Source organism: Polypterus senegalus, chromosome 5 (genome assembly GCF_016835505.1).
Source record: "Polypterus senegalus isolate Bchr_013 chromosome 5, ASM1683550v1, whole genome shotgun sequence".
Taxonomy (NCBI): Eukaryota; Metazoa; Chordata; class Cladistia; order Polypteriformes; family Polypteridae; genus Polypterus; species Polypterus senegalus.
Genome location: NC_053158.1, coordinates 130,782,553 through 130,808,127, shown reverse-complemented (window position 1 = coordinate 130,808,127; position 25,575 = coordinate 130,782,553). Strand labels below are relative to the sequence as shown.

The following is a 25,575-nucleotide window of genomic DNA, read 5'->3' as shown; positions in this document are numbered from 1 at the left end:
AGAACAGAAGTAATTGAGATCTATCAGTCTGGTAAAGTTTATAAAGCCATTTCTAAAGCTTTGGGACTCCAGCGAACCACAGTGAGAGCCATTATCCACAAATGGCAGAAACATGAAACAGTGGTGAACCTTCCCAGGAGTGGCCTGCCGACCAAAATTACCCCAAGAGCGCAGAGACGACTCATCCGAGAGGTCACAAAGACCCCAGGACAACGTCTAAAGAACTGCAGGCCTCACTTGCCTCAATTAAGGTCAGTGTTCATGACTCCACCATAAGAAAGAGACTGGACAAAACGGCCTGCATGGCAGATTTCCAAGGCGCAAACCACTGTTAAGCAAAAGAACATTAGGGCTCGTCTCAATTTTGCTAAAAAACATCTCAATGATTGCCAGGACTTTTGAGAAAATACCTTGTGGACTGATGAGACAAAAGTTGAACTTTTTGGAAGGCAAATGTCCCGTTACATCTGGCGTAAAAGGAACACAGCATTTCAGAAAAAGAACATCATACCAACAGTAAAATATGGTGGTGGTAGTGTGATGGTCTGGGGTTGTTTTGCTGCTTCAGGACCTGGAAGGCTTGCTGTGATAGATGGAACCATGAATTCTACTGTCTACCAAAAATCCTGAAGGAGAAAGTCCGCCATCTGTTCATCAACTCAAGCTGAAGCGATCTTGGGTGCTGCAACAGGACAATGACCCAAAACACACCAGCAAATCCACCTCTGAATGGCTGAAGAAAAACAAAATGAAGACTTTGGAGTGGCCTAGTCAAAGTCCTGACCTGAATCCAATTGAGATGCTATGGCATGACCTTAAAAAGGTGGTTCATGCTAGAAAACCCTCAAATAAAGCTGAATTACAACAATTCTGCAAAGATGAGTGGGCCAAAATTCCTCCAGAGCGCTGTAAAAGACTCATTGCAAGTTATCGCGAACGCTTGATTGCAGTTATTGCTGCTAAGGGTGGCTCAACCAGTTATTAGGTTCAGGGGGCAATTACTTTTTCACACAGGGCCATGTAGGTTTGGATTTTTTTTTCTCCCTAAATAATAAAAACCATCATTTAAAAAATGCATTTTGTGTTTACTTGTGTTATATTTGACTAATGGTTAAATGTGTTTGATGATCAGAAACATTTTGTGTGACAAACATGCAAAAGAATAAGAAATCAGGAACGGGGAAAATAGTTTTTCACACCACTGTATCCAAGGGGAGATGCTTGCAAGCGTATCTCTGTTCTCAATATGAACTGTGAGGGTTTTTCCACTGCTATTCCCTTTCGGAGATCCAGGTTGGCACATACAATTAACCCATGTTGAGTAAAAGCGAACCGCGAAAAGAACGTGGGTCACACAGCTCCAATTTTATGCTTTCAGGCTTGCCATGAGATCTTCATTTAGTGTCTTACATTCCAGTGGCAAACTCTTCCAGCAATACATCGTCGACGCATCTGTCAGAACAGAAGGCGCGCGTCTACATTTCCTTCGCTCACATCAACAATATTGGTCCGCCAGTTTTCAGTCACGGACGATTGTGTGTTGGTTCGTTCTGTGCATTGTTATAATGTTGCATTTCTTGCTGATTTATTACATTACCGATTTTTCAAATGTTAATTTATTCCCTGTGCTTAAAAATCATTAAAAAACTGGCCTGATTATGCAGTGTATGGTGTGCCGCGGGTTGGCTAGTAATCATAATTATTTTCAGATTTTTGACTACAGCAAGAGAACACTCAGCATAATTTAAAAAGCCACATCATACACTTGGACATAAATTATTGTCCAGTAAATTGTTTACTAGATTTGAGAAGATTTGCTGCTTGCATTATGGATTTCACTAACTGTATGCTTTCATGTCTCTTGCTAGGTTTTAATTGGCCAGATGTACGCTACCAAGATGACTGTGATTGAAGACAAAAGAGAGAGAAAAGTGCAATGAAAAACATGGACATGAAAATCCTTGACATTCCTCCATTTCCAGTCAACCTTCATGAATACAATAAAAAAAATCCCTCTCTGTGCAAAGCTGTTGGATATCTCAGAATGAATTGATCAACTTTCTTTAGTATATACATCCTAGACAGGAAGATGTGTACCATATTAAAACACTGTTTAGTGTTGATGCTCGATTAAAAAGATATTTAAACCATACGTTCCTTTTGTCACTTGAATTTTAAATATACTATAAATGCTTATATTTGAAACCCACATTGCATTGTTGAATCCTGCACAAAAAAAAATAATAATATTGCAGGATTCTCACCCTTCACATGGTTTTGAACAAATGTTAAAAAAACAAGCCATCCACCCATTGCTGAACCTGATTTCTCTCGGTTTGCCTCATGGGTGTCCAAGTCTGTCCTGGCAGCAGCAATGAAAGTCCAGACACTATCCAGGGGTTTGGTGCCCATCCAGCATTTGCCATTCTTCGATATCCCAGGCTACACTAAGGCTTGTGTATACCAATGGCACAATGAATGAAACGCAGTGCTCAAAGCTTCAGGTAGAGAGATTGATGTCACCTTTCAGAGTGCTTGTATGTGGAGAGGGATCTCGTAGTACTAGAAAAGCAGTAGGCCAAAACGAGTAAACCCTTGCGGTGACTTTTATTTCCCACTTTTTATTTCTTATTAATCTTTCTGGGTTTTAACAATTAATTTTTTAGGTGGCACACTTTTTTCTTGTGTTTGTTAATGAGCAAATCCCAGATGAATATATTGGTTCTAGCCTTTGACCCAATGAATGGTCCAGTGGGTGAAGGGTAGAATGACTTTATTGACAGTAAAGGTTAAGCAGCACAGTATGTCAGCACTTTCTCACCATGCAAACAGGCTATAAATTGTGTGAATTAGAATTGTGAAATATCAGGAAAAACTGCTTTTCATTCTGGCGAGTTGCGTATTATAAAAGGGTATTCCTGAAGTCCTTGACCTGCTTTTAAGTTCAGCTGACTGTTGGAAGCAAATTCCCAGGTGAGTCGTTTCACAAAATATTATAAAATATGCCAGTCAGGATGAATACATAACTATCACCTCAGGCTACACAAAGTAAGAGTAGGAGTTTCTAAAGTTGAGCTTACATAAATTAATTTAGAAAGGCACTAGTTTCAATTATACTCACAAATGGTACATTTAATAGTTATACATATTCTCACAAAAGATATAGAAGTGCAGGAGTAGACAGGAGAGCAGAATAAACATATCTTAAAAAGAAAAAATGAGGTTAGAGGACCAGCATGAGTATGAAAGGTGGCACTCTGAGAAAACATACTGCACAGTTATTTAAAAAGTTACCTTGTCAGAGCTGAAGAGAGAGAACAAAGTTTACAAATGTTATGTTTTCTTTGTTTTTTTTTTTTTAATTTTGGTTATGATCAAGACATATACATTTTGCTCCAAAGTACTTAGAAAGATCTTTAAACCTGAAATGATTCCTTTAATTATCTGCTTCTTCCTCCCTTTCCCATTGCTTAGTCAAATGCATATATCCACTCTCTATATATAAAATCCTAAGCCTAAAAGTGGAATGATTTTTTTGTCACGCTTTAAATCGGGCTTATTTTAAAACTTGCATATATATGTTTGGTATCATTCTTTTCAAAATTTATCGATCTTTAATGTGATGTTGTTTGATCTTCAGATTCTTATTCTGTTTTTAAATTATACACTAAAAAATATCAAGAACTCGCATCCCGTGAGACAAGACTTTGTGCCAAGAGCTGTAACCACGCCTGGGGCCGGAAATAAAAGACAGAGTAGGACATCTGCTGTACAGGCTTTTAAATGTTTGAAGCAGCACCAAGCCAGCAGCTGATCGAGCAAAGAGGAGGTTAAAAAAAACATTTGTTTCCCATTGTATCTCTGTTTAAGAGGGGGTGTCAGAGGAGCAACCGCATCTCCTTGGGTTGCATTCACCTTTTCTTTACAGTTCCAGCAGCAGAGATGCCAAATGGCTAGCATGTAGTGCAGGCAAGGGTTGGGGGGGACCCTCTAGTTCTGTAGTAAAAAAAAAAATGTCCTTAAAACTGATAAGGGAAAACAACAGAGAAAGCTGCACAGATATTTAAGTTTACATGTCTGTCACATTCACACCAACCACTAAAAGCACTCATCATAAAAATGAAATAACCGGACTGGCTCAGACCATCACAACCTCAGGATGTTTGTATTATTACTGCAGCACATGAAAAATGCTGTCATATTAACGACTGAGTGAATTTAATAATTGATCTTTAGTGTGCTAGGTTGTCACAGTGCCCAATTCAAACTTTTCCATTATCGTGAGAGTACCTTGAAACAGACAGTAGTGACTTGCGTAGCTGGGTCTCCATTCACAGCATTAAGTGTCATGTCTTCTGTTGACTGAGCACTATTGCATGCAGAAGTTGGATTCATGCTGAACTCAATTTGTGTCCACAAAGAATTAATGTTCTGAAGATGATCGTCTTCTCAGGCAGCGTTGCCATGGTTACCTAAAAGAGATGCCTGTAAGATCTACTTTATGCATTTTATAATGGGATAAATAGAAGTTAACTTCTGATTACATACACAGAAGTGCTGATGTCATTTTCCATCTGTTAATATGCACTGTTTTAAAATTAAACTGGGAAGGCCATTGTTTATGTGAATACAATTTTCATACCATATGCGTTTTATTTAATATCCGTCAGCTTCAATTCTAAACAGTTACATTAATCGGCCACTTCATAAGGCAGGCAACATTACAAAGCAGTATCAAATTTAATAGGTAGAAACGCAAGATGTGGGTTTGAGGAGGACCTTGGAGGTACAGTATGTCTGACAGATTTCACAGTAAATGTCAAAAGAAACTTAACATATTCTGGGTGGCTATGGTGTAAAATTAGAAATCAAACAGTTATGGGAGGAAACATAACATGAAAAGCTACACAGATAAAGCACAACATAAAGAGGGTACAAAGTAACGAACGCGGTAAAGTAAAAAATGTGGAGTGTAGCTGTCAAGGCCAGTAAATAAGTGGGGTAGGGTTGGGGCAGCAGAGCCACTTAAGGAGCTGGGCCTGTGGAACGAAGCCAGTGACAATGCCAGGGAGAACTGGAGTGTTGGTAGAAGCTTACAAAGCTGCTCGTCTGTTTTAAACTTTATTCACTGCCGGTTAGACTTCTCTGTTATTTACATCGACACATTTAGTATAACAGAAAATGGACGCCTGTACTGACGGATTGTACTCGTATATATATCTATACTAATAAAAGGCAAAGCCCTCACTCACTCACTCACTCATCAGTAATTCTCCAACTTCCCGTGTAGGTAGAAGGCTGAAATTTGACAGGCTTATTTCTTACAGTTTACTTACAAAAGTTGGATAGGTTTCATTTCGAAATTCTACGCGTAAGGGTCATAACTGGAAGCTATTTTTCTCCATATAATGTAATGGAGTTGAGTTGGAGATGGCCGTGGGGGGCGGAGTTTCGTGTGACATCATCACGCCTCCTACGTAAGTACGTAGAGAACAAGGAAGAACTCCAAACAGCGATGAGCACAAAACGCCATTTCACAATTGAGAAGGCAGAAAAACATTATGAAGCAAATGATGCATACAAGCATATTCATAAGTACAGCTACTGCGGAAACAAAGCACGGCGTGAACCGTAAGTTTATATTAAATTAAGTTCATAGACAGGCTGCCACTAGCGTTTGTAATTTAGTGCCTGCCCATATAAGGCCGTCCATCAGCGGCAATCCAATACAAACACTGCCGGTAAATATTCACGGGTGAAGGACTGTGCTTATACAGAGGAAGATGAGATGGAAACTGCGAGAGAAACTTTTAAGTGCCGGGTCTTAGCTGACATTACACGAGATGGCACCAGCACAGCTGGGAACCTTCGATGCAAGAACACCAAGCGGCTCACGTGAACTGATGCAGTGCACAGACAAAAAGCAACAGTTCCAAAGAGTGCTGAACAAAAACCGAATTACACAATTGAGAAGGCAGCAAAAAATATGAAGCGTCTTATACATAGAATCATATTCATAAGTGCAGCTACTGCGGAAACAAAGCACACGGTGGAAAAAGTGAATGTCCTGCTAAAGGAAGACAGTGTAAAAAAACGTGCATGCAGTGTGTCACATCTCAGATAAAAGGAAGACGAGCTGTTTATTGATGCAGTAAGGAACTAATCGATGAATGAAACCTCTTATCTTTACAACGATTGACAAACACGGAATGTAACTTGAACACATCCTACAAATACGAGCCTGATTGAAAGAAATAATGATAATCAAATCCTTGATGACAGCAACATTCAATAACACTCACAAAACAATTACTGTATATTGACAATCATGTTACATTATTTTTAAAATGTTCCCTTTTTCATAACTTCTACTTCTCCACTGCGATACGCGGGTATATATATAAATGTATATATATACACCCCGATCTACAGTACATACTCTCGCATAAACAAGCCATACGCGATATCCTATTGTAGAGTCTTCGCCTCTAACGCCGATATTCGAGGTTCGATTCCCGAGAGGGGGTGTACTGACTATGTACGCTGCGCTACCGATTCATTTTACCTTAGCATCTCCTTGGTTTGGGACGTATGAAAAAATATTAGGTTAACGCAGAATCATGTTACGTTATTTTTAAAATTTTCCCTTTCTTAGCACAAGCACAGCTGAGAAGCTTCGATGCATGTACTCCATAACGCGTTAAAAATAACGCATTTAATCACACTTTCAATTCCAAGCAAAGGGAACTTTTGTCAATGCATGATTTCCTGGTACATCCATTACACTGATGCACACATCACAGCTACAAAAATGTTAGAGTCGGAATAAAGCGCGTTCCTACGACTGATCATTTCGACTACCCGAGCGAAGCCTTGATAAAAGCATGGTTTTGTGCACACTGAAAAGCAAGCAAAATTAGATGCATTACAGAAAGCGGACTTTGTGGCTCTTACTGGGGATCATTGGACTTCCATGACCGTTAGTAATTCTAATTACATCTAATTACAAAATGTTCAATGATCACACTGTTTTAGCCTAATGTACAAAATAATTTTGGCTAATGTTACTCAGAGTTTAAAGATGAAGCTGGTCCAATTACCTTTTATGTTTCTGACTTATTTTTTTAAGAAGAAAACTGCACTTTATGTTGAAATTTTGGTAATTATTATTTAAAGACAATACTATTCTGAAAATGTACTTAAAGTACTTAAACTACCACTTTATTTTTAAGTCTGCCCAATTTTAACCAGGGATGATATTTTTGTTTCTGTTTTGAATTCAAATGCAGTTTAAAAGCTTTTTTCAGAAATTAAAACAGCTTCAGTTTACAATATTCATGTCCATGTCTATTATTTGATTCTGTAAGCCCACTAAAACCCTTTTAAATTAAAAAAAAACATTTGCGATTTGGGGCAAATTTACGTGTGCGATTACATACGATTAATCAAGATTAATTCTTACACAGCTTGAATTAATTTTTTTAATCGAGTCCCACACCTAATATATATATATATATATATATATATATATATATATATATGTAGGTATATATATATGTAGATTTGTATATATATGTGTATATACAGTATGTATATATGTGTGTGTGTGTATATATACAGTATGTGTATATATGTATGTGTGTATATGTATATATATATATATAACTGTATATATATGTGTATAGATGTGTATATATATATATATATATATGTATATATATGTTTATATATGTGTCTGTGTGTGTATGTGTGTGTGTGTGTGTATATATATATATATATGTATATGCCAGCAAAACTCTTGACAATGACAAAACAATTACATTGTCAATCATGTTACGTTATTATTAAAATGTTTCCTTTTCTTTTTACTTCTCCGCTGCCAATCGCAGGTATTTTGATATATATATATATATACAGTATATACAGATATATATAAATATATATATATAAATAGATAGATATGACAACAACACTCATATCAATGACAAAACAATTACATTAACAATCATCTTACGTTATTTTTAAAATGTTTGCTTTTCTTTTCATAACTTCTTTAACACACTACTTCTCTGCTGCTAAGCGCTGGTATTCTGCTAGTATATATATATATATATATATATATATATCTCACACAGAAGTTTTTTTATGTATTTGATGGAAATTGATACCCTTTTTTTTCAAGATACCATTAAATTGACTTTGAAATACAGCCAAGACATTACTACTCTGTTATTGCACTGTGTTGTGTTTAGTGTTTCTAATGGCTATTACTGCTAAACTGTCTGATTTTTAATTTATCGTTCACATATGACTGTATACCTCCATTTTCAGAAGCCATTCATTCAGTGTCCTAGTGTCCTAATGGTAATCCCACGTAGCTTATCCTTAATTATCTGTATTTAAATGCTCATTTAAATAGAGAAACCTTTGTAATTTTAACAGCATCGCCAAAACCTCTAATTCTGTTCACTTGGATTGCAAGAGTCTGGCATTGTTAAAGTGGGTTAAAAAATGGACAAACTGTCACTGTGTTTTATTTTTATTTGTTATTCTTTTGCAAAATAAAAAAACATTACATGTGGCAGAATGACAAAAACTAAAGATTTTATACTAAGGTGTCTATTACAGTGTTGAGAGAAGAGATAAAACTGGAAAGAAGGGGAAGGTCCAGATGCACAACTGCACAAAAGAATAAGTATAGCAGAATGTATCCTTTGAGAATCAAATACTTGAGGTCCTCAGGGGATTTCTTTCCTAAATATCCATCAAATACCAGTGTCATCTGCGGCAGAGAAAAGAAGATTCTGGGATGTCGGCCTTCAAGGTACAGTTTAAAAAAAAAAAGCCATATCTGAAAGTGCAAAATGAAAAGTTTACAATGGGCAAAAGAATTCAGACATTGGCTAGAAGATGAGTAAAAAACTGTATTATGGTCAGCATCCTGGAGTCATATTTTCTCTGTTACAGATGACACTGGTATTTGGTGTGTGTTTAATGACAAAGCCAATTGAGCACCTTTAAGCCAAATACAGAGAGGTCCCAGAAGAAAACCTACTCCTGAGTGCATGCATCCTCAGAGTGAGGCAACAGTTCACCTTTTTGCATGACAAAGACCTGAACCATACAGCCAAGACAACACTGGAGTAGCTTTGGGACAAGTCCTTGAGTGGCCCAGCCAAAGCCCAGATTTAAACCCCATAGAACACCTTTGGGGAGCCCTGAATAGCGGAAGTTTAAGAGAGGCCTGCCATCAATTTAATGGAGCTTGAGAGGATCTGCAAGAAGACTCAAAGCTGTAATTGTAGGCCAAAAGGGCTTCTACAAAATACTGAATATATACATATATATATATATATATATATATATATATATATATTCATTGCATTCGTAGCCTGAGTCCGGACCTGAATTGGTTAATGAATGTAATTACTCCGGGCCTACAGGCTGTCAAATAAACAAACCACACACCGTGGCGCAGCGTAAAGGGGCTTTGTCTCTGACGCTGATGTCCGAGGTTTGAACCCCAAGAGGGGAGCAGTAGAGTGTATACACCTGATGAGCCCAAATGAGGGCAAAACATGTGTTACGTACTCTTTGCATTATTTGACCGTAAACTATGCAACATATATATAATTATTGGCTGGGGGGGCGACCTGGTCGGGACACCCAGGAGGACCGGAGGAGGGCTTACGCCTCCCCCAGACCATGTGGGGGCGACCGCCCTGGTGCCTATGGGGACCACGGGTACAGAGCTTTGAAGCTCAACCCTGTAGGTGCCTGTGGTCCCCGCCAGGGGGGCGCCCCCCAATGCCTTGGGAGCCCTGGACCTCAGCACCTCTGCAAAACCTGGAAGTGCTGGGGGGAAGAGGAGAAGGGACACCCGGAGTGCTTCTGGGTGCACAGCTGGCACTTGCAGTACACTGGGGAGTGCCGGTGGAAGATTACCGGGAAGCACCTGGAGCACATCCGGGGGCGTGTAAAAGGGGCCATCTCCCTTCATAGGATGACTTGAGTCGGGTGGAAGAGGACGAGGTCTCTAGAGGAGGAAAGGAGGCGGCCTGAAGAGAGGGAAGGCATTGGACTGGTGGCCTGGACTTTGGGGTGGTGTGCTGCACTTATAAACATTAGGGATGGTAATAAAACGTATGTTGGTTGACATTGACATGTCCAACTGTCTGTGTCCGGGCCGGCTTCCACAATATGTATATACATACTAGGGGGCTTTGCCCCCTGCTCACTTTGCTCACCAATCCCCTGGCCAGCGCTACATGCTAGCCTCTTTGTGGTTCTGCTGCTTGCATATAGGGATGTGGATGTACAATTTAAACAGATTTTCATGTGAAGTGTTATTTTTGGATCCATGCGACATATTACAATTCATTTCATTCTATTAAATAAAATTACTTTTTCAAATGTGGGTCTGAGATTTGATAATTGTCTTTGCAAAAGCTATTCTAACAGGAAACTGTTAATATTTTAATATGAATGGCATATCAAGACCGCCTTTGTTGTCAAATGTATTACATTACCTTTCTTGGTCTATTGATTTAACCAATTTGCTGTGTAACCGATCGACAATTCTCCTGTTAATTTGTTTGACTTCATTTCTCGGTGCTAGGATTGCCCATGTACTTACTCATTTCTTCTGTTCCTTCAGGATGAAATTCTTCAATAAGACTTGGACATAATGAGTCTTCTTTAATTAGGAACTTAATGTGAGGAAAACGTTAAAATATATAAGAGCTAAGAGAGCAGGAGCGGTGTCTGACAAAAGCATTCACACGAATGACAGGTGAGAGGAGGGCGTGACTTGAAAAAATCTCATGGCCAAAGTCTTGTCTCGTCGCAGGATTTTTTTTATATAATAGATATATATGACAGATTTCAGTTTTTGTTTTTAATATATTTGTAAACCTTTCTGGAAACATGTTTTTACTTGGTCATCATTAGTAATTAAATGTAGATTGATGGGCAAAAATAGAAAATTCATCAATTTAAAATTATTAAAAAAACACAGCAAAGTGCAGAAAGTGAAGGGGCCTGAATATTTTTAGACTCCACTGTAACACATACCTATCGAGTCAGTGACGCACATATGTATCTTCAGAAGGAAAAAAAAAAGATCAGGTTTTTCCCCACATTGTTTAAGCGTGGGCATCCAACATTATTTCCTATTTTTTAGTGAGGAAATAAACCTTCACTTTTTCCCTGTACACATGTATATGAATGTATTTGTTCCATGGTGTTATAGCTTTACATTTTACACTCGGATTTGCTTTAACTGTATATTTTGCTGCATTGGGCAGCATCAGCAATCATAAAGCCCACTCTGAACACCCATGAACACATGGCTGTGAACATTGTTACACCAGTAAGTATAAAAGTATCCTTCAAACTTCTGTCCATTTCCCAGTCATGTTTAACTTGGTGAGAGTTAAATCAGTAACAACTGACAGAAGGAATAATAAACACACCCAAAAAGAGGCCTTGCCAGTTGACACACTCCTTCTCCTGCATACAGACAGTGACATCTTTGTGATACTGTGAATAAATATCACATATAAAAAAACGAGAGAGAAAACAGGAACTCCATCAGTGACCAAGCCAGTGTATTTCAAAGGTATTGAGTTGGACTCTCTAATATTAATAAGACTGCATTAAGCTGTCTACTTACTGACAAATGTAAATCCCCAAGTGTGCCAGAAAGTAACTGAAGTGCTTCCTGAGGTTGAAACTATGTTGATACCTGCATTTATGATCCAAATCAAACCCCAAATCAGTGGCTAAGTCTTACATGCCTGGTTACAGATTTATTTTTCGTTCATTGTACTGTTAAATCGGACTTTCAAACAGACATGGTTAAAAATAGCCAACTTGTTTGCTTTTGTGTATGCCCTTGTGACCGCTGAACAAATGAACTACGACTACAAAGTGCAAGTTACTCAATGCCCAGTAAAACCTTGCTCCCAATATCTTTAAAAGACAGACATGTGGCGGATATTAGTTAACTACAAATGTGTTGTTAGTAAGGATTCCCTAAATTTGTTGATGTAGAAATGTGAAAAATGAAAAAATGGTCATTGAATCTTTTTATTACAAACATATTGAGACTGCCGCAGTGGGCTGGTGCCCTGCCTGGGGTTTGTTTCCTGCTTTGCGCCCTGTGTTGGCCCCAGCAGACCCCCGTGACCCTGTAGTTAGGATATAGTGGGTTGGGTGATGGATGGATATTGAGAGTGCATGCAAAGGTATGCTGCTCTTTATTAGCCTCGTGCCTCCCACTGACTCGTATGTAATGATGAGTTATTACCTACTGATTTTAAGATAATATAAAGCGCATAATTACAAAACAAAAGCTTACCAGCACACTTATAACATCCACACAATGGTGGATGAACAAAAAATAATTTGTCCATGATTAGGAAGGTGAAAAGGTAACCACTAAAAGTTTATGTTTACACGAGAAGTAATCAATAGGAATTAACATACTGATTTCAGGGTGACTGAAAAGCATTTCAAAATGTAGCATCACTTTGCATTCAGACCAAGAGCATTAAACCGTTATGGACTGCCGCCAGTACAGACCTCGTCCCTGCCTTGTACCTACAGCTGTGAGGACAGGCTCCAGCCCCTTGCAACTCTGAATTAGATTATGTGCTGTTGAGAATATTATGAACTGATACCTTAAAGAGTTTGTCAATGTGGACACCGTGTGACTAGCAAATTTCATGACTAGTAATACACAATGTACGGTGCGTGTTAAATGGGCCCAGGGAGTTTGAGAGAACACACTGCCCTTAGGTTTTTTATTAGAAAATACCTGTCACTGTGTGGCTATTTTAAATGTGTGAAGGCTTTGTAAGTATGGATGGGTCTTCAGGGAATGCCTTCTTCTCAGTAGCTTGCATCAAGCAAGTAATGTCACAGCACAAGCAGCCTCACTTAGAGATGGTTATACAGATACAATATTATGATAACAGAAAAAGAATTGTTCAATGTCTTATATTTACAGATACATTAAGCACGGAATCATGGAAATATGTTGTATGACTTTGACATGTCTCTACCTTAAACTTCATTTGGCTGTGTATCCCAGTGTTCATCATCCTACAATGCTAACATCTCTATCCACCATTGTGGACATTTTTTTACCAACCATTCCCTCTTCTTCATCACCCTGTGATGTTAAATATAGTGTCTCACCCCATGTGTTAGGTCTATCAGGATCATGTTTAGTCTTGAAATATACCTTAGAGCTTAGTAAAATAGTTTAAAACACAAAACAAATTCTAGGAACTGGTAATAGACATCAGTTATACCCCATCCATCCACCAATCCCTCCATCTTCCTAACCCACCTATCCAGTGCCGAGTTGCAGGACAGCTGGAGCTGATCCCAACAATCACAGGGTGCAAGGCAGGAATAGCTAAGCTTCACGTAACATTTCTGTAATAAGGTAGGGAACATCCCAGATGCCTTTTTCTGGATGTGGAGGCATTTCATCTTCAGGAGGGTTACACTGAGTCCCTTCAGCACTGGTCTTCATTCCCTGAACCTCTGTTTCTTTTACTCACTAGCAGCATCCAGTCGCACGAATACCCTACCCAAATACATTTCCAGCTCACCATGGGTTCTGCGTCTCTCCCACACTGTTAGCTGATCTGAAGTACTTTCAACATACCTAGTGTCCCTTTCTTTCCCGTTGTTGACTGTACATTCTGCTTACACAGTTCAATAAGTCCCAGCAAACCTGCACAGAATTGTTTTCTGCCATAGGTTTTAAGAGAATCACCTACACTCACTAAGCGAATCATTCTTTATTTTGTCATGGACATGTTTTTCCATCACCATGAACAGAACACGTTACGTGGATTTCTGCTTAAATCATGCAGAATTCTAGACACTATAGAATCCATGATATAATGCTAAAAACTGTTTTGATGACCCAATGACCTTATAGATCACTTCATATGGATGTTGAAAAAATCTTTATTCCTTAACTCTATAAAGCCAAGCGTGGTCTAACCAGATTAAAAGAAAAAGATAAAATGCTTTGTTAAGTACAATAGAGAATCAAACCGTAAAGACAATTAAACCTTTAAAACCTGTAACTGTGATCGCATGGACTTATCAGATATATTACTTCTCCAGTTAGTTTCCCTGCAGGATGATGCACTTCATGTATTGTTCCATTGACTTCTTCATTCCTTGGTTAATGAAGCTTTTCAGCTGCTCCTGAATCCAGGTCTGCACCACTTCCTCAACATCATCATCAGAGGCAAACTTGCGACCAAGTGGACCATGTGAAGCCTCTTTAAATGGACTGAAAATGTGATAGTAGCATGTTTCTAAAACAGGGTTATGGAAAACATTCAAACTGCAACCGCATCAGGATGTGCATCATTATGAAGCAGCAAGACTGTTTGACAGCATTCCCCTTCTTCTGCGGCAGATTCCAGGTTTCAGCTTTAGGTTTCACTCCTCCTCCCACAGCAGAGTGTCCATGTTCAATTCACCTTCAAGTAGACTAATGGCAGAGCGCTGTGCTGTGCATGTTTGAGCTACCCATAAGCTTTCACAAACATGTTGTATTGCATCGGCTTCTGTCCATTACTGTTACTACATCATTTCAAATTGCCTCTACTTTCCGAGTTCCCCTTGTTATTGATGGAGACAGATTATATTTAAAATGATCAAATACTGGTATGAAATAACATGGGAAAAAGAATGCCATTATTATGGGTATTTATAATATGGGTGTACACTATGGAAAAAAGAAAAGGTGACTAAAAGAAAAAGCCACTACAATACAACTAAATGTGTGAGCAAAGATGCCAGCAATGAATATAGGAAATTTGTGTTGAAGTGTGATGACTGCCGTGTAGCTCTCTTTGCTTAACACAGAATGTTTTCCATGCTGCTTCTGGTCAAACTGTTGATATGAACTGAGAGAATTAGGAATGGCAGGAGACCATTTGTGAACCTCTAGCCTGATGATGAGTAGCACTTGAGAGACTGGGACACTAGTTTCCTTTTAAGGTAGATACTGTAAGACACAGCTTTTGAAACTGTGCCTTTTGTGAATTTCTCCTTGGGATTAATAAACTATCTATCTATCTAAGAGCGAATGCAGTTGTAGTGTCTGTGGGACACCAGGAGCTGCTAAGGGGTGCACTATCCTTGTATCTCGTGGGGCAACTGTTGAGCTGCCCCTGATCCCTGAAGTGACCCAAGAAAAGTTTAAAGCTGCCTCACAGCTGGATGTAAGATGAGTTTAGTGTCTCAAATGATGAAAGGCAAAGAGATCAAGGTCAAGAACCAAGAGGGACGGTGATAAAGTAATAGTTTGGGTCTACTTCTAAGACAGGCCATCCCACATAGTAGACTGGGGCTCAAAAAATGTAGAGCCTCAGACTCACCAAGACTACCAACACTACTTCACAATTTATTGCGCCAAATTATAAATTAAAGGTGGATCCAATTAAATAGAAAATGTCACTTTTTAGCCATTCCAAGAAAATTAAAAACTAAGTTAATACAACATAAAATTGCTCCAGGGCTGCTGTACAATGGCTGACCCTGCTCTCTGACCTCCAAAGGTCATGCAAAAAGACAGTTTTCTTTCAGGTATTATCAAATACCAAAATAACATTCTCATATCTACTTCTTCCAGTTCAGGGTTGCCGAAGGCCAAGGCCTATCCTAGTAGCACATGCCACTGAACAGGTCACCAGTCCACCACACGGTTCATTGACTCGCACATAACTCACACTCACTGTGGGGCCATTTTAAAGTAGCCAATTAACCTAACCAACATATCTCTGAGGAAGTGGAAGGCAAATCTGAGTACTCAGAAATAAACTCGCAAAGATAAATAGAGAAGATAAGATATCCAGGTATTGCATTTCTTGAGGCATCAATGCTATATGCTGTGTTGCTCAAAATGTGAGTGATTAGATTATAAAAACTGAGACTAAATGTTCTTGTATATTACTCTCGCAAGTCAAACAATTTCACTTAGTGGAAAATGAGTGAAAAGCATCCTCTAAATGAATGTGTCAGGAATAATTCCCAACCTACCTAATGTTAAGATCCAACAGCATAGTACAATAGTTTCAAAATCGAGAAAAAATGTGTTTAGAGAAACAGATTTGGGGAACAGTATAAAATCACTTCAAAGACATCAAACATTTTAAAGAACTCAGTACAGTCCACTGTACAGAAGGGATACAAATCTAAAAATACTACCACACTTCCTAGATTTGACTGTCCATATAAATTTAGTTACCAAACAAGGAGGGAGGATCTAAGACAAGATATCAGAGATGATGCACTGATGCAGCAGATATGTGAAGCAAAGTCTAATGAGAAACTAGGAGACCTTAAAAGTGAAAGAAGTTGTCATTTGCCAACAACGTAATCAAGAACTGAGTCAAGGTGGAGTGCTGGAGCCTATCCCAGTTAGCGCAGGACACAAGACCTTTGCAGGGTGAACATCCCACACCCAACCAACCCTTCTCCACACACACACCATCACACCCACTCCCCAATTCACCGAACCTGCCTGTCTTTGGACAGTTGAAGGAAGTCAGAGCACCTGAAGGAAACCTCCACAAACACAGGGATAACCCAGGATGCAAACCCTGGTCTCCTAACTGGAAGGTAGCAGTACTACCACTAGGGCACCAAAGCTGTATTTGAAGCAAATCAAAAACTGCAAACTAGCCCGGGTACTCTAACCTTCATGTTACTGGTATGCTTTTTATCAGCAGGGTCTGACAATTCGTCACAACACAGATAGTGTGTTGCAGTGGTTAAGGCTTTGGACCACAAATCAAAATGGTGGATTCAAATCCCATTACTGACACTGTGTGACCACAATGCTCCAATTGGAAAAATGAAAGAAATGTAACCAATGTTATCTAAAATGCTGCAAGTTACTTTGGATAAAGGCATCAACCAAACAAGTAAATGTGAAGTTAATAAGCTCTTCTGTCAGAAAATATAAAAGTGGAGAAGATGTTTGTGTTTGATCACTGGACATGCCCAATGAAAGACATGACCTTTTCTCCAAAAGAAATATGTTACAGAATACTAACTGGCACTCCTCATACCATGACACAATTAATTTGACACAGAGTGATTTTGCAAAAAGGAATGGGCAAAGATTACTTTACTATTCAATACAAAATTAGCAGAGACATAGGCAGCAGTATTACTGACTGTTACGGCTGTCAACATGGGTTCAACAAAGAGCAAACAAAACTCAGTCACCAGGCAAGGAATGAAGCCACATCTCAAGAGCTGTGAGGCAGTTATGACGGTATCACAATATTTTTAAACCCACTTAATCAAATTCAGAGTCTTAAGGATACAGAGCTTAAGCATGCACCACTGAGCAGAAGGTAGGAATCAACTCTGCAATAGTACTTGATGCTCAGTAGTGTGCCTACACCAGCACTGGGCCACATCAGTGTTACCATTAACATTATTTGCAAATCTTTGGTGATGTGGGAGAAAAATTAACAAAGATTTGGAAATCGTGAAAGCTGCATATGGATGACATGTGATTCGAATCCAGGAAGCTGCATCCATGAGGTAGCAGCACTAACCACTGTGTTACTATGCTAATATTATTAAAACAAAATAAAAAATGTTTTAATTTATTGTACTTTTATTGTCTTTTTAGTCATTTGATAGTGATAACGTTAGAGGATCATGCTCATACTATTGTTTGCTATGCTACAACATTAGAAAGGAAATTTGTTTCAGAAAATATCAACTGCAGACCTATTACCAAAGAGAACAAGACTATAATTCTAGGTCTGCTAATGACTGAAGAGATGCAACAGTATTTATAAAGAAATACTGTAAGTCTGTGGTCAATCGCATTTCAAATAGTGAACTGTGTATATACATACCCATTTGAAATACTGACCTGACAGCAGGTTATAAAATTAAAAACAAAATAATTGTGTATAAAAAAACTGCAGAGTTTATCAATAAATTTATTGTAATATGTCTGGAAAGTGGGTAAGGTGCATATTGTGATGAACACAATTGATATAAACGATCCTCTCTAAATGGAAAGTTCCACTCAGTTCACATTATTCTTCATCGACTGGGAAAAAGGGTCAAGGCTTTGAATCTTGATGCTCACACAATCTCTTGGATTATGGATTACCTAACCAACAAAGAGACGTTTGTGAGGATGAGGGACTGTGTGCCAGAAATGGTGGTGTGTTATACTAGAGCACCTCAGGAAAATGTCCTGTCTCCCTTCCTATTAACCCTGTACACAACAGAATTTCAGCACAATACCAGTACTTGACATCTACAGAAATTTTCAGATGACTCATCCATCATAGTCAAGTCAAGTTGGGAAGCATGCACTGGTACAGTGCATTGCAGCACCCACCACATGACGAAACAGCTCTGGATCCAGGTTGGCAACCCCCCAGGCAGACATACAGTCCAGTCCCACCTTCCAGAAATGACCCTCCATCTGTTAAGTGGACGATCCCTTGACCTGGTCCAGCCACTCAGGTCCCCAACAACAAGGATCCTATGAGCTGGATCACCCTCAGGGAATCATGAAGGCCGTAGTACCATAAGTGATGCTCCCTCACAATGCAGGTAATGTGCCTCATTCAGGACTCCATTAACAACTACTCATTCGACACAAAGTCAAACCAACGGTACCCAAGGATTTTCTGGAGAGACACTTTACCAAAGGAGTCCAGTCTTCGTCTCAGGCCTCAGTCTCATCATTAATAATAGAGAGTCACAAGTACAGAAAGGTTGTGGACAACTTTGACTTGTGGTGCTGGGAAAACAAACTGCAACTCAACATCAGCAAAAAGAACTGGTGGTGGACTTCCAACATGCCAACAAGCCTCTGAGACCAATCACCATTCAGAGGGAGGATGTGGAAGTAGTGCAGAGCTACAACTCCCGGGGGGTTCACATAAACAACAAATTAGACTGGTCTGACAACACAGTGGCACTGAATAAGATGTTCTGTCAGTCTGTAGTAGCCAGTATGGAGTTCTACGCTGCAGTCTCCTAAAGAAGCAACCAGAGCACAAAAGAAAAAAACAATGCCTGAACAAACTTATCAAGAAACCATACTCCATCACAGGGCAAACTCTGGATACATTGGAAGATGTTAAGGAAAAGAGGATGATGGCAAAATTGGATATCATAAAAAAAAACCTGCATCCCCTCCAGGAGGTGCTCTATTGAAGCAGTTTTAGTCATAGTCTCATTCCACCATGGTGTGCCAAGAAGCACATCTAAGGGGCTTTTCTGCCCACTGCTATTAGGCAATTCAGTGCTTCCACCTGATGTAGTCATTAAGTTTATTTTTATTTATGCTTCCACCTGTTAAGATTATTTGTTTATTTTTAGATTGTTTCATTGGCTGAATCTTCTGTCATGTGAGCCCATATTCTTGTTTTTTTATGTTTCTTCTGCTGTATGCATTTGAATTTCACAATGGAATTAATAAAGTTTATCTACTCTAATCTATTCTTCTAGACCAGGGGTGGGCAAAGTCATTCCTGGAGGGACGCAGTGGCTACAGGTTTTTTTCTTACTCAGTTCCTTAATAAGAAGCACTCACTGCTCAAGTAACATTTCTGCTTCATTTTAGTTGCCTCACACGTTAAGATTTTGAACCCTTATTGCTTATTTTAGTCTTAAACTGCTGTATTCTCAGCTTTTAATTGCTCATTAGCAATAAGATGCAAATGACAGAAGAAACCAACATTTCTACATTTAGATTGTTCCCATTCACACCTGTGGGTATTTATCATACACTATTTGGTTTAATTAAATACTTGAAAGGAAAGTGAAGAGAAAACAATGTGAAGGACTGAGAATAACTCATCCATTTTAGACATTAAATCATTTGGATGATATCTAGGATATGAGAATGACCTGACATGGCAGAATTTAAGTACTAATTAATCATGAAATTAACTTGTTGTTAAGGATTGCTTTCTAATTAAGGAAGTGGGTTGGAACAAAAACCTGCAGCCACTGTGACCCACCATGGCTAACTTTGCCCACCCCGTTATAGGGTCTCTTTCTCTTCAAGAATGCTCAGGGTTCTGTACAGATTGTCAGACTTATTGAGAAGACACATAAAACATGATCCTCGTGATCTGTAAAACATAACAAGTATGAACTGACCATGCAGCCCTTGCTTTTGAAAATGGTTGCCAATAATGCTGCACAAGATGTAAAGAATAACAATTCTGAACACATTTCAGTATTTTACAGATTTCTAAATACTGATCTTCTCCTGATCCTTGCATGCATTTAAATTGGTTAAGTAGTGTCCTGCCAGCTTGGTTCAACATGTATGATATTAACTCATTAGCTTTCTAATCTGGCTTTCACTATTATTTTCATATAAGGTTACAGGGAGCCATAGCCTATCCCATATATTTCATATGAAAGAGGATCCAACCATGGGGCATTAGTACTGTATATCACAAGGTACACGTCCACCGTCACTCATACCAGTAGGCTTCAAATAAATAAAAATCAGCCAGTCTTTAATATGGTAGAGGAATGTGGGTTACTTTGAGAAAACCCTCATGGACATAAGAAGAATACACAAACTACACACGACTAACAACTGAAGCGAGGTGCCCCTAGCTGTAAGGCAGCAATGCTTACCACTGTAGCACTTTCTCATATAATGTGATCATAATTAATTCAATAAAATACAACTTTAATATCTGAGATTGATGAATTGTACATAAAACTGCAATTCTCCTCCATTATACTTGAGTTAGTGAATTAAAGCAGTGGTTCCCAAACTCAGTCCTGGGGACCCAGAGTGGCTGCCTGATTCTTGTTCCAACCAAATTCACAATCAGTGATAATAACTGACTTCATTTAATTGGCTGGTCTTTTTTCTCTTCTCTTATTCTGCATTTAGACAAGCACAACAGTGTGATTTTTATATTTACAGGACTAACAGTAATATTTGCATTCTCGCTATAGCCTTAAATGTTTAACTCTCTTTTGTTATTTTCCTATTGTTCTGCCCTTTTCTGTGTAGTTTGCTCCTTTCATTGTATCCTAATAATGACAATTAAAATGGATTAAATATCCATGACACCCGGGAAAGCTGGATGAAAATATGGTTAGAAAGTAAAAAACAAAACACTTCATTACTTTCCCATGTAACTGATTAGTACATTTTAAAAAGAGGTTTTCAAAGGGTGGTAATTTCTATATTGACTCCAAAACACAGAAACTGTGCAATAACAACTCACTTAATTAGGCTAGGAGTCCAATTAAAAACAGAAGCTGGTTGAAACAAAAACCTGCAGCCATAGTGTGTCACCGGGGCCGAGTTTGGGAACCACTGAATTGAACAATTGTTAAAGTGATGGTGTTTACCAGTCAAAGTATTTGGTAAATTAATACTTCTATACATCATTGGCTTTAGGTGGCAGCATTAATTTCATTCAACAATATTTTTCAGAATATGTTTTGCAATATCTGAACTGACTCATTATGAAAATTACTAGCTCTGATAGCCAACTCATGATTAATGATTGATTGTGAAAGGAACTCACCTTGCTTCTGTTAGTCATTTAGATGAAATTGCTCTTCCATTCGTTTTTATAAATGTGCTTTCTATTCAATTACAAGGTTGCAAGGTACTGGAGCCTATCATAGAAGAATAGGATGATAAATATGAACCAATGCTGGATGGAATGCTGATTACTCACTGATTACATCCACACACAATTTACATTCATCACTGAAAAATTTTTACATCCCCACGCCTTTGATGTGTGGAATCAAGTAAGAGAACCATGAGAAAAGCCACTAAATCGTGGAGAAACCTACAATTTCCACAAAGATGGGAAACAAACCCAGTGCTCTGCAGTGGTGAGGCAAATGCACCACTGTGTCACTTATTACATAAAGCTGTAAACGTGACATTATAAATGTGGGTATAATTCAGTGGGGAACAAAATTGGAAAAATATATAGATTACCAAGTAATATAACACAAGCATTTGCACGTTCTGGGAAATATCAAACTTTTTAGTGAACTCTATTTTATTTCAAATGTGTATTATACAAAATGAAAATATTTAATGCTGGGTGACACGGTGGTTAACAGGAGACTAGTCACTGTCTGTGTGCACTTGTGAATTCTCCCTGTGTTTATATACTTTTTCACCTGCTACTTGTCTCCTCCCACATCCCATAAATGTGAAGGTAACATTAACAGTTCTGGCAATTGCCCCTGCATGTGACTGCGCACGTCAATGATCTGAAACTCTCTCCACAGCTGGCTTCTGAACTGTGTAATAAAAACTGTTGGAAAAGACGCTCCAATTCCCTGTGACTTTCAAATGGAATGGATGGTTAATTCTGCCTCATGCCTGATGATTCTGGGAAAGGCTTTGAATTGCATTCAATCTGTATGGGTATGACTGAGTTTGAAGAAAAACAAAAGAATAAATGTTTAAATTACCTTTGATGTGGGTTCATAAAATATATTAATTACTGTAAAAAATAAAGTACACTGCTTATCAAAAAACAAATGCATTACCTGCAGGTTTTAAAACAAGTGTCTGACCCTCAGTATAAGAATAATTTTGTACTCAATTTAACACACGCAGACCCACAGATTTTCCAGAAAATGTTTAAGTAATTCAAAATTAATTACATTCAACATATGACCTTCACTGTATGTAAAATGAAGAAAAAGCTCATGTAACACTCTTAAACAAATGAATCAACATTTCTGGTTCCCCGAAACATTTGTTGGCAATATGGCATACAGGTTTTGCAATTCAGTAAGTAATATAAAAATCTATCAAAGAGTCTCATTGTAGCCATGTCAGTCAATCTACCTGCGCTCAATCTGTGATCAAGTCTTGCAAATAAATAACTGTTAGTGCTTGGGATGGAAAAGGCGCTATATACACTGACGTGTTTGTGTAAGATAAAAAATAAAAGGTGAAGGCACCTTTTCAACTGTCTGATAACTTTCCATCCAATCCTATTTTCTTCAACAGCCTAACTAAAACATGAAAAAGATAAGACACTGAGTATTGAGAATGGCCCCCAAACTACAGATTGAAAAACTCTATAGAAACTGCGTATTTTTCAAAATGTCAATATAAAGGAACCCTGCCTCCTCTGAGATCCTTTCGAATCGCCTTATAATCAAAGTCTTTTCTTAAAGAGACAAAGAAACAGTTAAGACAATTTGCAACGAGTCTCTCGTGTGGCAAGTTTGAAGAAAGCAACAAAGTGAAGACGCAACAGAAGTCAGGCCTCGCTGCTCACTCTCACATATACTGAAGGCAAGAATTTATTTTCCGTGTTCAGTTACATGCGGCACAAATTCTCATACAATACACATATTTGTGTGAAATTGTACTTTTCGTTCACCTGTCAGCGCTTCGTGCCACCTAACGCGCGCGTTACCAGCCTTCCCCAGGCCGGTAACCTGCAGCCAAAAGGCGCGCGTTTGACGCGGAGGATCACTCGGGAGGAGCCGCTCCCCGGTGCTCCAGTGTATAGTTGCTCCCCGCGTTGTTGTCCCAAAACTCCTCGCTGTCAGTGCGGTAGTAGACGGCGAAGTGCACCGAGCAGTCGTCACCCTGCAGCGGCGGGCTGTAGAGCGTGAAGGCGAACTGCTCGGTGCTCCCACCGCTGGTCGTCACCGAGAAGGCTTGCGTGTCCACGAACGTTAACCAGTCGTTAAAAGTGTAACGCACCCCGACTTCTTTCCTTCCACCGAGGTCCACAACTCTAACAAGCCCCCGAATGTCGAAGTGAGAAACGGAGACCCTCTCCAGAGACACTTTATAGCGCTGGAGCCGCTCATCAAAGTCACCGTTGTCGACGGGCGACGTGAACTTGGGCACCAGGCAGTCAACAGATAGAGACAGTGCGGGCGAGAACTTGAAACAGAGCTCGTCCAGGAGATCCACGTCCAGCTGAGGAGGGGGGTGGCTATGCAGCCGGGTGAACACTTTGGACGGGACATGGGGCTCATCGGCGGCGCAATAGTGCTTCACGCTGGTAAGGCACAAACCCAAGGAATCGGCGAAACGCACTCTCTTTCTGCAGCTCTGGCTCAAGCCGTCAAAGAGTTCGGCCTGCGCTGGGTAAGCAGGCAACGATTTGGCCCTGGGACGATCTTTCTTCTGCGCACCCTCCACGGTCGCTTCGTCGAGATCACCGTCCATTTCCAATCTGCCCCCTTGGCGCAATGCTGCGCCCTTCGGCTCGGAATTGAAAGCATCTGAAAAGTTGCGTTCTAGTATATCCATGACATGCCTCATCGGCTAGCGGCTTCTTTTCAAGCCTGTAGGGAATCACAAAAGGTGAGTCGCCTGTTGCTGTCCAACATCAGAGAGTAGTGCGTCACCGAGCACGCAACTTCACCAAAAACAAACAAATCAGGAAGCGAATCCTGCCAGAGAAGACTGCGAGGCGTGTCGCACGTACTTTATGTTTCATCACCTCAGACAAAGTTTTTGAATCTCTGTCTGAATCCAGCTATTGATATGAGACAGAAACATGTAAAACAGAGGAGTGTCCGCTAGTTTGTTTTTATGATTTTCCACCATATCACTTTTATTTGCCATACATAATAAATAGCTCGTGTTCATGGCGTGCTACAGAATCCAGTATACACACAAAAACATTAAAGTTGTGCCACTTGGAAGTCCTGAGTTCAAAGTAACGTCCCCTTTAGTAAAAAGGGTAGCTAGATTGTCAAAGTAAAAATGCACCCTGAATAACAGACCACAGAAATAAGTCAATTTAATTACACTGCCTCAAGCGTTTATGGCAGTGCTAAATACAAGATTAATTGAGGGGGTCCCACTATATATGGCACCATGAAAACATTACATTATGCCAGTGAGATTATTTTATATAAAAATGAATTTTTATTAATGCACCTCTCACTTGGTATTCCTAAAAAATACAAAAAAAAAAAAAATAATAATACAGATGGGTGGGAAAAACTGCCAGTATGCTTAACAAATTGTCATTTAAGGGGGCCAGACCAAAACAAAAATCAAAACTGAATCCTATAATGGATCAAATAAAAAAAAAACTAGTGAAACCTTCAGCCAAAACATGGATACCATGACACACTTTTTGAAGCAGACCTGTGGATGATGTTCACTGATCAGCTGACCCATGTAGGCCTGCTGGTCTAAATGTAAAGAAGACACAGGATGGCAGTGTGGATTGGAGTTATGCTCAGGCACAAAGCTTGTGAGGTAATGGGTGACAACAAAGTTGGAAAAGTGAGCATTGGAGCCTTCTTAAATGTGTCTTTGTCACCAGATTATAGGAGTTAATAAAGAGTGATTTTTTTACAGAGAAAATTAGTTTTTTTTTTTGTTTTTTTTTTTCAAATGTGGTTTTGACATTATATTGTTTGCATATGTGACTTTTCCTGCAAAAAGGTAACAGTCTGCTGTGCTTTGCTTACTGTAGCAGTATTATAGGGAACTCAAGAACATAGCTGTGAGATTAAGGAAAAGTTACAAAGAGGAAAGGAAAC

The 25,575-nt window shown here is 39.1% G+C and overlaps 1 protein-coding gene and 1 long non-coding RNA gene across 4 annotated transcripts in view; one reads left to right on the top strand and one right to left on the bottom strand.

Annotated features, from left to right (window-relative positions):
* The window catches only part of LOC120529504, a 128,976-nt gene extending 126,824 nt beyond the window's left edge, over positions 1-2,152 (top strand). For all 3 annotated transcript variants that reach the window (XR_005633763.1, XR_005633761.1, XR_005633762.1), the window contains exon 2: positions 1,869-2,152. This is a non-coding gene — a long non-coding RNA (uncharacterized LOC120529504). The remainder of the gene's footprint in view (positions 1-1,868) is intronic.
* Positions 2,153-22,669: 20,517 nt separating this feature from the next.
* ppp1r3g (protein phosphatase 1 regulatory subunit 3G) lies at positions 22,670-24,455 on the bottom strand. The gene has a single exon (XM_039753360.1). It carries the CDS (start codon positions 24,335-24,337, stop codon positions 23,531-23,533), a length of 807 nt encoding a protein of 268 aa, XP_039609294.1. The 5' UTR covers positions 24,338-24,455; the 3' UTR covers positions 22,670-23,530.
* Between the last annotated feature and the right edge of the window lie 1,120 nt (positions 24,456-25,575).